This window comes from Pleurodeles waltl, chromosome 4_1 (assembly GCF_031143425.1).
Source record: "Pleurodeles waltl isolate 20211129_DDA chromosome 4_1, aPleWal1.hap1.20221129, whole genome shotgun sequence".
In the NCBI taxonomy this organism is placed as follows: Eukaryota; Metazoa; Chordata; class Amphibia; order Caudata; family Salamandridae; genus Pleurodeles; species Pleurodeles waltl.
This window is the reverse complement of record NC_090442.1, coordinates 572,074,778-572,090,529: the sequence shown is the minus strand read 5'-3', so window position 1 is coordinate 572,090,529 and position 15,752 is coordinate 572,074,778. Positions and strand designations below refer to the sequence as shown.

Genomic DNA, 15,752 nt, shown 5'->3' with positions numbered 1-15,752 from the left:
GGAGGAAACCGCTCTGAAAGGTTTCTTGATCGAAATGAGCAGTTGCCTCTCCCCCGGCGGCCGGAGTTTCGCCATCACCTCTTTGTATCTCTTTAAACATCTGACCACACATAGCTTGGGTGTATGCTTAAAAGCAGGGTAGGTTACTGACCTGGTACTACACTTTGTACGTCGAGAAATCGTGAAAGTGACTCCCTCCGGAGAAAAAACTCTAGCAGAGACATCCAGAGCCCGGACATCGGAAACTCGTTTGCACGAAATGAGGCAAAGCAAGATTGCCAGTTTGGCCGATAACTGTTTACGTGAAAGGTACTGATTATCCGGCCATGAGATCAAGAAGCGTAAAACCTGGTCAACATCCCACAGGGAGGCATACCTGGGTTCCGGTGGTTTAGCCATGCAAATGCCCTTCAGGAGTTTGCACACCCATGGGTTTTCCCCGACAGGGCGATCATTAATTGGGGGGTGCCCCGCCGAAATCGTGGATCGAAAGGAGTTAACTGAGCAATAGGATTGGCCAGAAGCCGCCAGGCCGGCTAGAAAATTCAAGATATCGGTAATCTGGGCCCCCAAGGGATCGAAGTGCCTTGCCATACACCAACGAGCCCAGCAGTTCCAGGCTGATCTGTACCTCTTACAAGTACTAGGGGCCCACGCCTGTCGGATGAAGCCCTCAGCCTCCTGTGAAAGTCTGTGGTCTGCCCAGCGATCCCGGAAATCCTCCAGGCCACCAGAGACAGATGGCCCTGGAGGGCTAATGGGTGGAATTGCCCCTCTGGATTTGACAGTATGTTCGGAGGAACCGGAAGAAGAATAGGAAGGTCGCACGAGAGCTCCAGAAGCGCTGGGAACCATACCTGAGACCGCCAGAGCGGTGTGATTAGAATCACTGGCGCCCCCTGACGACGAATCTGAGCCGTTACTCTCGGGATCAGAAGGAAGGGGGGAAACGCGTAATTCTGATCCCGACCCCAGTCTTGAAGGAAAGCATCGACGGCCATCGCGCCGGGATCCGGGCGCCAGCTGAAGTAGCGGGGAAGATGAGTGTTCCACCTGGACGCAAAGAGATCCACCGCACAAGGACCCCATCGATCCAAAAGAGCCAGGAACACTGTTCTGTCCAGGCGCCAATCGCTGGGATCCTCCAGATGCCTGGAGTTCCAGTCCGCCAGGGCATTCAGGGATCCCGGAAGATATTCCGCTGTGACCGAGATTTGACGTTGTAGGCAAAAGTGCCAGAAGTCCTTTGCCAACTCCGCTAGGGCCTTCGAGCAGGTTCCCCCCAGGCGGTTGATATACTGTACCGCCGACACATTGTCCATCCTTAGAAGGACGCAGCAAGAGACCTTGTCCCGCATCAGAGATCTGATCGCGAACGAACCCGCAAGGAGTTCCAGGCAGTTGATGTGGAGACTGAGTTCCTGCTGGGTCCAGCGGCCCCCGAAGGAGATGTCCCCACAACGAGCACCCCAGCCGAACCGACTGGCGTCCGACTCTATGATCAGATCGGGTGCAGCCCCGAAAATCGCTCTGCCGTTCCACGCTTCCATGTGATCCAGCCACCACTGGATCTCCGTCCGCGCCTCTTGGGACAAAGCTATCAGCTCTGAATACGAAAGGCCCCTTTGTAGATGGTGGGCCTTGAGACGTTGCAGGGCCCTGTAATGGAGTGGTCCCGGGAAGATGGCCTGAATCGAGGAAGAGAGGAGTCCCACCACTCTGGCCAACTGCCTCAGGGAGATTCTGTCCCGTCTCAAGACCTTGGACAGTTCCTTCTTGATCTTCTTGATCTTCGGGCCCGGAAGACTGAGGGAGGCTGCCTGGGAATCGATGAGAAACCCCAGAAAGGTCATGGACTGCGAGGGAAGCAGTTCCGATTTCTGTGAATTGATCATGAACCCCAGATCCTGCAGAAGTTGAATAGTTATGTTCACGTTGGATATGAGCTGCGAGCGCGACTGGTACATCAAGAGGATGTCGTCGAGATAAATAATCAAGTGAATCCCCCGCGCCCGCAGGTACTCCACCACTGGTTTGAGCAGCTTCGTGAAGCACCACAGGGCCAACGACAGGCCGAACGGCAGGGATAAAAATTCAAATGCCTGTCCCCTCCAAATGAATTGCAGAAACCGACGATGAGGGCGAAAGATGGGGACCGTAAGATAGGCATCCTTGAGGTCTAACCACACCATCCAATCCCCAAGAAGTAGGAGATCTCTGAGCATGTGAATGCCCTCCATTTTGAAGTGGCGATACACTACCCACTCGTTGAAGGACTTGAGGTTGATAACGGGTCGGAAACCCTTGTCCTTCTTTTCTACAAGGAACAGATTGCTCACGAAACCCCTGGGGTGGATCGTCGATGGGTGGATAGCTTCCTTCTGAAGAAGCCCTTGAATCTCCGCATCTATCAGTGCCGCGTCCGCATCGGAGAAGACCAAGGGCCGTGGAGGAGAGTCCTGAATTGGAGTCCCCAAAAATTCTATGTGGAACCACGTGATCGTCTGCAACACCCAGGCGTCTGATGTTATAGTGGCCCACTTGTGGGCAAAAAACTGCAACCTCCCTCCTAGAATATGAGGGGAAAAAAGGGTAACACTCACCGTTAACGCCTCCGGGGGCATTAGCTCCACCACGGGCGGTCCTCTTGGGTTTCCCTCTACCCCGGTTGGGGAAGAAGGTACCTTGTCGGCCATCCCTCCATCCGTTGTTTCGCGGTGGGTAGGGAGAGGGGCCTTGCTGGAACGTACGGCCGGAAGAGCGGCCCCTGCCTCGTCCGGCCCCGCCGAAAACCTTTCCTGGAAAGATTTTCTTGATGGAGCTCTGCACCTTATCGAGTGCAGAAAAGGTCGCCACGAACTTGCTCAACTCCTTTAGGAAAGGATCTCCAAACAAGTTCCCCTGGGCCACAGCCCCCGCCTCTGAGTTGGAGAGTTCTCCTAACTTAGGGTCTATTTTAATAAGCAATGATCGTCTCCTCTCTGCAGAGAGAGCGCAATTCGCGTTCCCTAGCAAGCAGACCGCCCTTTGGGCCCAGCCCGCCACAATATCCGTGGGCATAGGCGTATTGGACCGTTTAGCCCGTTCGGCGAGTTGGATGATCTGCGTGAGGGGACCCAGGACATCCAATAGCTTATCCTGGCATCCCCTCCAGGAACGATCAATACCCTTCTTCGGGTCCTTGATGTACTTCCCGAAGAAAGTACACATCTTGGGATCCAGGTCAGGGGTAGCTGCCACTCGATCTGGCAGAGTTGGGCGCGGTCACTCTGCCCGTAACCTGGCCCGAACCTCCTTCTCCAGAGGCTGGCGGATTTTGCTGGCCACATAATCCGCCACTTTCTTGTGCGGATGCCACTCCGAAGAGCGGGGGTGATATAGGTCCTCAGGTTGGAACATTTCCGAATCTGAGTCCTCAGGCGGGTCTGATAAATTAGATGACGGGCGCCAAGGACGCCCCGCTTCCTGATCCTCCTCGGAGGAAGAATCCCCGTCCGTGTCCCTCACGACCCGCTTAGGGGAACCCTGATCCGGGTCCGATCTGGTGTGAACCACTTCACAGGTCTCTCCGGGCTCGGACCCCTCCCGGAAGGGTGGCTGCTTTAGCGTGCGCGCACTCTTACGGAAGGCTTCAGTTAGGTTACCGAAGCCTTCCAGGTGCCCCGCGACACGCTTGCGACACTTCTTGGGGACTGCCTCTCCCTGTAGGTCAGTCCCCGTCACCCCCATCCCTGTCCCCTTAAACACGTGGTCCGATAGTCTGGCCACGCTGTCTTTCAAGGGCCCCAGAGCCCTACTAATGGCCTGCGTCAGCAGGAGGTCAACCTCAGGGGCCAAGGCCCTCTGAGATGAGCCCTCCCCCGGGGACAGGGCAGGGAAAGCATCATGCTCATGTGGGGTCTGCATGAGGGACAGAGGGGAGATTGCAGGAAAAAAACGCCCTTTCACTTTATTGGGCAGCCCCCCCGCACTCCTGCGGTAACAGAAATTAGTCCTGAAGGCAGGGGCCTTCGCGCGCGTGACACGCGTCCCAAAAGGAGGCCCCAGTCAAAATACACCGCCACGTGGTGTCTGCGGGGGTTGGTAGGGCTCAAAGTGAGCAGGGACTCACTTTAAGCCCAACACGTTTATTCCGAAGCGTTCGAGCGCAAACGCGACTCGAAACGCTGAGGAAAAACGCTCGGGAACACTGGAGCGCGCGAAAGAGCGCCCTCTGGTGGACCCGACCGGTATAAAATTATTGATCGCGCTCGGGCTAAAAAAGCCTACCGTGCGTCTAGTTGCCAAGCAACTACAGAAAACACTCGCGCGCGCGATCAACAGAGTTTATCAAAAGGCTAAACCAACAGAAATCTGTCAAAGACACTTCTTAGCAACTCTACAACTCAGAGACAGAGAAGGGGACTTAACTGAATCAGAGAGCAGTGAAGAAAGAGGAAGAATGTCACCGCCTGGGGATATTTATACATGCAGTCGGATAGCAGTGTGATTGGACATTGGTTGCCATGGGAATGGGTCTCATGGGCATTGTAGTTTTCTTTGTTGAACTTTGAACCTGCTATTAATAAAAAGTGAAGAAAGATTGTGCATAATCCTCGTCTCCGGTCCTGACATAGAATTATAAATAGTGTGTGTCACACGTCTTGCGAAAGTAAGTCTTTCCATTTGACGCATCAAACGGAGTGCGTCTGAACGAGTGCCTCATCATATCCACTCTTACCAAACCTCTTCTAAGATGGCTGCCTTATTACAATTTTGTTGGAGTGAAAGCTGCACCGACTTTGACCGTTTTCTATTTCCAGTTAGCGCACTTTACCGTCCTTAGTGGCTGATAATGTTTATTTAGAAAGAGCGTGATGTGTTCAACTTCAAGTCTTGGTATTGTAGTACTAATGGATGTGAAATTCAAGTTACGCTTGGTGATAGTTCAACAAATGATTGTAATAGAACGCCGTCAATTTATCACGATGCTCACATGAAGTGATTCCTTGTGACATTAGCTGCTTAAATCAAAGGCGGCAAATACATAGTCAAACTACAATGTACAAAGATGACGTTTGCGCACCCACTTAGAAATTTTTCCGAAACCTATTGGCTTTCCTTTAGGCTGTCCACATCTTTAGGGAGATTCGACTTCTTTTGGGCTTCTTTTTACAATTGTTCCAGCTTCGTTTTCAAGGCTCGGTGCACTGGTCCCAGAGGTTGCATAGAAGTAAATAGTACAAGCATGATGGCCTCACCTGAAAAGAACAGTTTAACGGCCACTGGAGCAGGTATGTGGACACTTGTTTCGGCACGACGCAGAGCAGCTGATAGGTCATGTTTATGCCTGGTTGTTCGGATTTCATATGGCAAACAATACTTTATTGCCATGGCTGAACTCCGTGTATGACAGAGATCAGTTCTCACCTGTCTTTCTAGAATCTTCGTCTAAGAAGTTGTTATCCAGATATGCAGAGCGAACTGTCACCAGGGCACAAGTCATAAAAAAGAAGTGGGGGGGGAACTAAAGAAGTTGGTATGCAAGTGACATCATGGTGCATGTCATCACGGCGCCTGACATCGCATCGAACGTAGCATCACTACCCATGACCTCACAGGAAGTGGCATCAGATCTTAACACTCAGACATAAGTTTAGCAGTTCTTTCACAACTACATTTTAATGCATTACGAGATTTACCAAGTGAGATTTTGCATAGGGGGTGTGGTCTAAAAGTTACACAAACTGACTCAATATCTGGGCCCCAATTTATACATTTATTTTTTAAAATCCCTGCCACAAAGACATTGTCAGAAAGGAGAAATGTGGAAGTAAATCAGTCCTGCTTAATTGGTTGCAAAGTCTGCACTTTAAAATGTCTTATAGGGTTAAGGCACCTGTTGCAGAGATCTTTGTGTGCCCAGTAAATCTCAGGGAATAATAATAATGGTGAGATACGTCCGTTGGTTAACACTTTTGGTGGAGAGATCTGTGCTTTGCCTAGTCCCAGTTTAGAATCAAAGTAGCATTGAGGGTTAATGCATCTCCTGCAAAGCACATCATGTAATATAGATTCACATTTTATTATATGTAGCTAGGTAAGTGGGTTACTGCTTTCAACACAAAGATCCACAACTTGTAATCCTTCAAATATAGCTCAGTGAGCCATGAAAGGACATGTGACTCCTACACTTTGTAACCTCATTGTATTATGTAACACATCCTATACATTGATTTACACACATAATTTATTGCCAATGTATAATGTTTACCTATAATGTAAAGCGCTTGGACACCCTGCATTGGGATGAGTAGCACTATAAAAGAAATAAAGCAAAATAGAATTTAGATTGTTATTTGTGTAAATACTGGGACAGACCAACACATCAGACATTCTTACGGTGATTGCTTATCTCTAAATGCAGGTTGTGGTCTCCCCTCTCTTTTTTTTCAGTACCCCTTTCCATCGCCCTCTCTCTCTCCCACTAGTTTATTTTTCTTTGTTTCTCTGTTATTGAGTTGTTGACATGTAGGGGGTCCCCCACTGGGCTTTCACCCCTCCTTCCTCATTCCTAGGGGTTTGCTTCTCCTGTTGCATATGTTGGTTATTGTCTCTCATGCCAGTTCTCAGTAGAGCCTGTGTTATGTATCTTACGCTTACTTTCTTTTGTTCATTCTCTGAAAAGGGAAATCAAGGTTACAAAAAAAACACAATTATTAAATTTGGGACATGCCTCATCTTATGGATCACTGGCATAGCACCTTCCTTTAGGTTTATGCTCAACATTTCTTAGTAAGCCTGGCTCATAACTGAAAACCCTTGCAAACTCCATGACCCTGTCCTCATCAGCTCTGACGTTGGCTACCAGCATGACGTGTTGAGGTGTGTTGTGATTCAGTGTGATTCTTAATTTTCTCTGGTATCTCCAACCTAGGACATTGTCACCATGTCTTGTACCATCTCCCTGCCTCTATATCTGACACTCAGCAATAAAATTAATCAAACCAGTGCGGACCCCATGTAAGCCCACAAGATTAATATCAGTAACTGCTGGCTTCCGGTTCATGCTACTGTAGATTTGCTCCCAATTCTGGTCCTCCATCAATGTGTACAGTGATCCTGAACCATCCCGAACTGTAACCTTGTACAGACTCGCCTGTCTCTTTTATATTCAAAATAATCTTCTTGGTTGCCTCAGGCACATCATCCATGCATTATATCTTGTCACCCTTGCACATACATGCAAAATTACCTTTCTAACCACACTTATTACACACTGCATCACGGCTAAACAAGTTACTCTGTTGGAGGAGGGTCCATTGTTGTCACAACAAAATCATTTTCCTTTGGTGTCTTTATTTACCATCATTTTCCTGAACTTACCATACACATTATGTATTCCAGGAACGTTTTCAACACATACCTCCCTAGTGGAGGTCATTTTTTTTATTTTTTATGAACAAATGTGATTGATTTTAAACCACAAAACTTACAAAGATGAACAGATGACACACAGGCAGTTCGAGACATAGAAAAAAGGGCAATGACACATAACAGCAACTCTCAAGAAGTACAGAGGCAGCACATTGAGCACAACCCAGAGTCCTGCACCAAGTACAATATTCATGCAAATGGACCTGTTAGAAATGGGGTCTCTGGTTGGCAGTCAGTTTGCACTCTGTCCTAGCAGGGACCCTATCTGGTGATCTTGCAGACTCCTAGGAACCCTTTGAGGGTCCTGCACGTGAACTGCCTCAAACCTCACTTTGTGAGGTCTGAACGGACTATGCTCTTGCCAACAGATGATGGGGTGGAGGAGGAGACTTGGAGGGGGGGTCTGTGTCAATGTTAGTATATATCATATATTTGTGTTTTTATCTACTATGGTCAGCTAGTATTTGTATTATGAATTTGGATATGATTATGTTGAATATGTGTTTATATTTATGTACTTTTATGGCTATTTTTTATTGGCCGAATAAAGTTGATGATGATCATGAGGTGACATCACTCTTGCACTCCACCACCTTAAAAGTCCCAGTCCACTTGTCCTGGAGAGCACAAGGCTTTACCCGGGCCATGACCTACAATTTCTGGCTAGGCTGAAACTTAACCAGAGTGGCATTCTGGTCGTACCACTGTTCCATGTCCTCCTGGCTGGCTTCTAAGTGCGCCTGAGCGAGGTTTCCGAAGCACGTAGTCTGGTTTCTGAAGGCCAGTCATAGCTTAACGTGTCCTGGGGGGGGGGGGCTTAATGGAGGTTTTCTCCAAACCCTCCTTTATCAGACTCATTGGTCCCCTCACAGGGTGGCCATACAGCAACTCAAAGGGCTAAAACCAAGTCCCTTCCAAAGAGAAGGCATGACAAGACGACGTCCTACTTATGCCTTAGGGGTTCTGATAGACCCATAATCATGCCCTTCAGAGTGCGGTTGAATCTTTCAACCAACCCATTTCCTTTGGGGTGGTAAGGAGTGGTGAACCTGTAGGTTACCCCACACTCCTTCCACAGAGACATCATATAGGTAGATATGAAGTTGGTACCCCTGTCAGAAACCACCTCCTTGGGGAACCCCATGCGGGTAAAAATCCCTATCAATGCCTGGCCCACTACAGGGGCTGTCATCGACCTCAGAGAGATGGCTTCTGGGTATTGGGTGGCATGGTCAACCAAGACCCAGGATAAACCTGATGCCCATGGCTTGTTACGCCGCAGGTGAGTTTTCAACCCGCAGCATTACATTCTCGGCCTGCGGCGGGGCCTGCGGTCGTTTCTCAGCCATTTGGGCCTGCAGCAGGCCGCATGTCTGCCTGCAGCGTCTCTCCTTTTGCCAGCAGCAAGCCTGGGCGGCCCGGGGTTGGGCCGCAGATCTTACCATGGGTACTTCACACCCTGCTCTTGCGTCACAGGTGTTCCCTGTGATGCACACATAAATGCTTACCTGTTCTTGGGTTCTTGGGCTGCACATCCCATGGACATTGAGGCCATGTTTTCTCTTTCCCAGGATGCTGTTCTTTTCCCAGCATGCACCGTTTCCCTTTTTATCATTCCCTTTTCAAGATGGCGTTCTGTCTAGCTTTCTCTATGGCACTTTTCCTAATCCAATATGGCGTTTTTCCCTTTTCCTGTTTGCCACTTCCTATCCATCAGTATATAAGGAGCTTGGGTTCTTCTCTTCTTTGCGTTGCAACACTCTCTGATGGTGCTGGTCCTCACTCCTGCTTGTTGCTCCTGTGGATTTCCTCCTGCTTGTTTTTCCCTGCAGCTTCCTATTTTTCTGGTCCTTGGAGTCTTGGTTTCCTGCTGCTCTTTCTCCTGTTCCTTGGAGTCCCTGCCTAGAGGATTTTTCCCCATGTGTTTTTTCTCAGGGCCCTCTGGAGATCACGGACTGCCTTGGCACCCACCTTGTCACCAGCACTGTGGCTACTGGAAGGGGCCGCCCCTATCTTGGGCAGACCAGAACGTGCATGATCCGAAGTCGTACCCCGCTTTCATCTGACAAAGGCGGTAAGAGAGGGGCGGAACGTGATTTGGCTGTCTTGGGATCCAGAGGCCCCACAATACCAATGCCCATCTGCTCTAAAGGAATGCTCATGACAGTAAGAAGTTGGAGGGGGGCACCTGCAATGTGCGTCAGAGTGCCTGTGCATTCAGGGCCAGTAAAAGATTTTAAGCTGAGCCACTATACTACTACAGTTTCTCCAACTCAAACACAACTTTTGAAGCAACAGCTGGTGCATCCCTAGATTGAGACATGCTTGTGGGTGAGGTTCAATAAAGATGCAAGAGTTCAAAAAAGGCAGAGAGACCCCAAGGGATAAAAGAACTAAAAAGGAAGCAGAAAAAATCCACAGAGAGAAAAACAAGTAGTATGTGGTCATTTAATGGGCTGCACTGAAAACAGTAGTGTACACCAACCACTGTATTATAAGTACAATTACAAGTTCTATCCTCACCGCTGAATACCAGTATTAGAAATGGAGTCTCTGGCTGGCAGTCGGTTTGCACTCTGTCCGAGCAGGGACCCTCACTCTAGTCCAAGCAATGGAGATACACACTTAAGATAATCCCTCCTCACCCCCTCTGTAGCTTGGCACAAGCAGTCAGGCTTATCTCAAAGGCAATGTGTAAAGTATTTGTACCAACACACACAGTAACACAGTGAAAACACCACAAAAGGACTCCACACCAGTTTGGAAGTATAGCCAATATTGATCTAAATCAAACAAGACCAAAATGACAAAAATCCAACATACACAAAAATATGAATTCTTAAAGTTAAAAAGAGTCTTAATTCATAGAAATCAATGCATGCATTGTGTTCACACAAAGTACCTGGTTTGTGTAAAAAATAAAGCTGCATGGGCAAGCGTGCATCGGAAAAGTCCGCGATGCATCGATTCCTGACTCAGAAGTGAGGCAGTGTGTGGTTTCTTCTCCGGTCCAGCTTTTTTTCTCTTGCAGAAGAGCAATGCGTTGATTTCCGGATGGGCAACCTCCGGTCCAAGCAGGTGCACTGTGGTTTTGATGCCCAGCGACAATGCATGCAAAATCCTGGCGAGCAATGGTCAAGAGCCGCACTGCGTGGGTGGCACGTCGATTTCAGCAGCTGCAAGCGGGTGCTGTGTCAATTTTCTAGCCGTGATGCAAGTGCTGGGTCCATTTCTTTCAGCCTTGAAGCAGGTGCTGCGTCAATTTTTCTCCTGCACGCCACCTGTGCGTAGATTTCATTCTTGGTTCCACCAGTTTCTCCTTTCAAGGGCCCAGGGGCTGGATTGGGTACCACTTGGCAGGGTAGGAGTCTCAGCAAGAGAGTGAAGGTGCTGGCAGAGGAAGTCTTTGATGGCCCGAGACTTCAAAACAGGGGGCAAGCTCAGTCGAAGCCCTTGGAGACACTTCACAAGCAGAAAAACACGGCAAAGTCCAGTCTTTGTCCTCTCTCAGGTAGAAGCAGCAAATGCAGGCCAACCCAGCAAAGCACACTCACAGGCAGTACTCCTCCTGCAGCTCTTCAGCTCTCCTCCTTGGCAGAGGTTCCTCTTGATTCAGAAGTATTCTGAAAGTCTGGGGATTTGGGTCCACTACTTATACCCCTTTGTTCCTTTGAAGTAGGAAGACTTCAAAGGAAAGTCTCTGTTTTCACAAGATTCTGCCTTGCCCCAGACACACACCAGAAGGTTGGAGACTGCATTTTGTGAGGAAAGGCACAGCCCTTTCACGTGTAACTGTCAGCTCTTCCCTCCCCACTCTAGCCCAGGAGACTCGTCAGGATATACAGGACACTCTTCAGCTCAATTTGTGTCACTGTCTAGAGGGAATTCACAAACATCTCAACTGTCAGTCTGACCCAGACGTGGATTGCACAAGCAGGCAGAGGCACAGAATGGTTAAGCAAGAAACTGCCCACTTTCTAAAAGTGGCATTTTCAAACTGACAGTCTAAAAATCAACTGAAGATGTATTTTTAAATTGTGAGTTCAGAGACCTCAAACTCCAGATTTCTATCTTCTCCCAATGGGAAACTGCACGTAAAAGATATTTAAAGGCAGTCCCCATGTTAACCTATGAGATAAATAGGCCTTGCAAGAGTGAAAATCGGATTTGACCGCATTTCACTGTCAGGACATGTGAAACACATCAGTACATGTCCTACCTTTAACATACACTGCACCCTGCCCATGGGGCTATCTAGGGCCTACGTTAGGGGTGCCTTACCTATGCAAAAAGGGAAGGTTTGGGCCTGGGAAGTGGGTAAACTTGCCAGGTCGATTTGGCAGTTTAAAACTGTACACATAGAAACTGCAGTGGCAGGTCTGAGCCATGTTTACAAGGCTACTTATGTGGGTGGCACAATCAGTGCTGTAGGCCCACAAGTAGCATTTGATTTACAGGCCCTGGGCACCTCTACTGCACTTTACTAGGGACTTACTAGTAAATCAGATATGTCAGTCATGGATAAGCCAATTACGCATACGGTTTACACAGAGAGCGCTTGCACTTTAGAACTGGTCAGCAGTGCTAAAGCGCCCAGAGTAACAAAACCGCAAAAACGAAGTCCAGCACACAGTCAAAAATAGAGGAAGCAGAGTCAAAAAGACAGGGGAAACCACACCAAGGTTGCCAGGTCTAACAGGACCCATCCACTTCCCCCAAATCGTCCATATTTACGGGGCCTCCCGTGGCCTCTTAATCCACACGCTCCTGTTGCATACACCAGTCTACTCGTCACCATCCCAGCAGTGTAGGAGGGGAAGGGGACATCCAACGCGCAGCAATATCTCATTTAGCGACCAGGAAAGCCGTACCCAAAAAAGACCTCTCAGCCCTTGTGGCCCTGAAGCCCTCAAACACACCAAGCAATATTAACGGGGGGTGCAGGGGAAGGGAAACCTCCCACTCAAAAAAATCTGACAGTTCCTGAGTCACCCTTGTCCAGTAGGACATCACCATTGGGCAGGACCATACCATGTGATAGAAATCCGCTGATTCTATTACACACCGGGGAAAGGAAGCGTTGGGCCGAAGGCCAGCCCGATGCAATCGAGCTGGGGAGAGGTAGGCAAAATTAAGATAGTATGTTTGCATCAATCACAGTCGAGTGGAGATAGTGAGCTCCTGAGGGACCATCAAGCCATCTCTTCAGTCCACATCTTCAATGGAGCCTAACCATCCCTCCCACCGATCTCTGAGATATTGCAGTGTACCAGGTGAGTTCATTATCAGAGTATGGTAGATTTGGGAAATTCCTCCATGGCAAAGCTTACCCATAAGGAGCTTAGCTTCCAGGAGACTATACTCTGGTAAAGTTTCAGGAGTTGGGACATGTGTGAAGTGTGTGTCGAAGTTGGATGTATTTGTAAAATTGAGTATTTGCCAGGGTAGAGGTTGCCTGAAGGACCAAAAAGGAGTGTATATGTGTCCCAGACCAGACGTCCCCCAACTGAGTGATACCAATAAAATCCCAGGCCTTAAAGCCTGGAAGCTCCGCCACCTCCCCCAACTAAATGGCATGCCAGAGCGGGATCTGTTGTGTGAGCTTGGTATCCCATTGCATGTGTTGGAGCGCAGTAACGTGAGGAGGCATAGAGGTTGAGACTGGGGAGCCATACAACATTGGCTGCAAGAGGGCAAAGCCCACAAGGCGGTTCTAACCGGTAGGCAGGGTCTGACCAGCCCCCATTACACCAGTCGTGGATAACAAGAAGGTGAGATGGCAGATAATAAAGATAACTTTGGTCATCCCCAAGCCACCATCACAGGGACCCTGTTAGCAGTGCAAAGGCAGGATGGGGTCGAGATCCATGCCACAGAAACATTGTTGCCTCCTGGTTGAGGTCACAAAACCATTTCCAGTATGTGGCAAGTTTTTAAAAATATACAGGAACTGTGGAAGAATCATCATCTTGTACAGTGCAATTCGCCCCATAACATTTAGGGGGAGTGGCTACCATCTAGTGAGATCAGCCTTGACTTTCCGGACCAAAGGCTGGAGATTGAGGTTCCATGTGAGTTCTGGATGGAGGGCAACCCATATACCCAGATATATAAAATTGTGCCGTTGAAGGGGAATACCCATCTGCCAATCATGGAAATCTCTAGAGTGGGCTAAGGGAACCAAAAAAGACTTAGAAGGATTCATCCTAAGGCCTGAGGCTGCTTCGAAGCACTTCATCAAATGAAGACATCGGGGGCCACTTGTAGCAGGGTTCTTGAGGCATAGGAGGACGTCGTCCACATGCAGCGCAATGCGGTCTTCTTGATTATCCATCCAGTTCCACCCTCCAAGCTGGGCATCCATATGGGCAAGCTGGGCCAGTGGCTCGATTGCCAACACAAATAGGAGTGGGGAGAGGTGACAGCCCTGCCTAGTCCCCTGGCCTACGGGGAAGGCTGTGGGGTTTAAGTAAAGGGCACGAACAATACCACAAAAACGGGGTTCAAAGCCAGCTCAAGACAACACCAGGTAAAGATAGCCCCAGTCCACCATGTGGAAAGCTTTTTTGAAGTCAATAAAAAGTAGGGCTAAATCATTGGGAAATTGATGAAGGTGAGCCAGGGCCACATGGAGTTGTCAGAGATAATGTCTCTCGCCCGGGTCGGCATGAAGCCACATTAGTCCGGATGTATCAGTGTAGCAAGACCGTGTTTGAGTCGATTAGCCAGGATGGTAGCAAAAATGTGAACTTTTCCATTGAGAAGAGATATTGGACGGTAGTCTGCACAGAATGTAGAGGGAGGTTTTGTCCTAGGAATTACCACTATTGCAGCCGCGTCTGGTTCCAGGGGAAAGGCACCAGTATGGGACACTTCCCTTTACAGGGCCAAAAGGTGGGGTATTAATATCTCACAGAATGTGGTGTAATACTCTGTGGGGAAGCTGTCTAGACCGGGAGATTGACTCTCTTACCTCCTCGGCTGTAAAAGGCTCATCAAGCACATGAATTTCTGCCAGAGACAGGTGAGGGAGAGCAATTGCGTTGAGAAAACGACTAGGGTCATCTGTATCCCATCACAAAGGCCATGGACAGTTTCCCATAGTAGCGGACGAATGTTAGTGTGATCTCAGGAAGAGTGTGCCTCGAGTAGCCATTTTCGTTGATAATTTCAGGTATGATTCTATTCACCTGCTGGTGTGAGGCCAACCAGTATAATAACTTCCCGTTTTTGTCTCTCCAGGCATAGATCCTGGCAGTTGTGGCTCGCCAAAGGTGCTTGGCAGCATCAAGGGAGCGCAAGCGGATTACTTCATGGATGAGTTCCTATTGACGGGAAAGGTCTTCCCCAGGATCAGCTGCGAGGCGCTGCTCCAAGCAAAGGGCGCGCATGTCTAGTCCGGCAATCTGAAAAGAGGGGGCTCGTTCCCGGGCCCTAATATGTCCCCTGGTGAAGCCTCGTATGGTCGCTTTACTGGCTGGCCACGGGGTGCCAACTTTTGCTACCGACCCTTCACTATTGCAGAAGTAAGCTTGAAGTTCTCCACACAGTGAGTGAACAAGGGGCTTGTCCAGGAGATAGCAACACAAAAGGATGATGGACGGAGTGCTGAAACTTTTCAAATACTCACCCCCAGTCACAGATCTGGGTTTAATCCACTGTTCTTTTGCTCACCATGCCACCCCAGTTTGGACCCAGCCATATGCAAATCAGCTTTGACCCTGCTCCCCATGGGAACAGTCTAGCCCGAATTGCCAGGCCAGGTCGTCTCTGGACCTGAAACAAGCATCCTGGGACCGGTTTCGGGGTATCACCCTTCTTCAGCTAAGCGAGCTTGAATCCAGTGGCACAGTGAGCAAGGGACCCATGTCTGGACATACCCTGGCCACTTAGGGTGACTTTAGCAACACAAAGGGATCAATCAGGTATTAAGTGTTCCCCAGCTAGGCCAGTCCCCTTCAATAAAATGTTGGCAGTATTGGGCGGTGGGAGATGCCAAGGCTAACAACAGGGGCACGATCTCCAACTTCAACCCAGAACACGGTTCAGTCAGGCTGAGGGCCAGCAATGGGTAACCAGGAGTCAGGTCTCAGGCACCAATCACTGTCCTGAGGGAGGTGCCCTGCAGGATGAGGGGGTGCGATGATGAAGCCAATGCCGCCCTGGCGGAGATGAGTGGCTCCCCAGGTCGCAGCGTGCAGCCCAGGCAGCACCGCTCGTCAAATCCCAGTGGAGGAGGGAAAAGGCCATAGCTGGGCCTTGTTGACCACCGAAGCTGCTCCGCCGTCTCAAGTAACAGTGGTGTCGCCTCCATCCCCTCTCCCATAGGAGCCGGC

At 49.4% G+C, this 15,752-nt stretch overlaps 1 protein-coding gene across 1 annotated transcript in view; it reads left to right on the top strand.

The window, feature by feature from the left end:
- Nucleotides 1–5,158: 5,158 nt before the first annotated feature.
- ZNF277 (zinc finger protein 277) overlaps nucleotides 5,159–15,752 on the top strand; it is a 492,259-nt gene continuing 481,665 nt past the window's right edge. Inside the window, exon 1 of the mRNA XM_069228962.1 lies at nucleotides 5,159–5,273. Coding sequence (XP_069085063.1) covers nucleotides 5,228–5,273 — 46 coding nt within the window. The 5' untranslated portion in view covers nucleotides 5,159–5,227. The remainder of the gene's footprint in view (nucleotides 5,274–15,752) is intronic.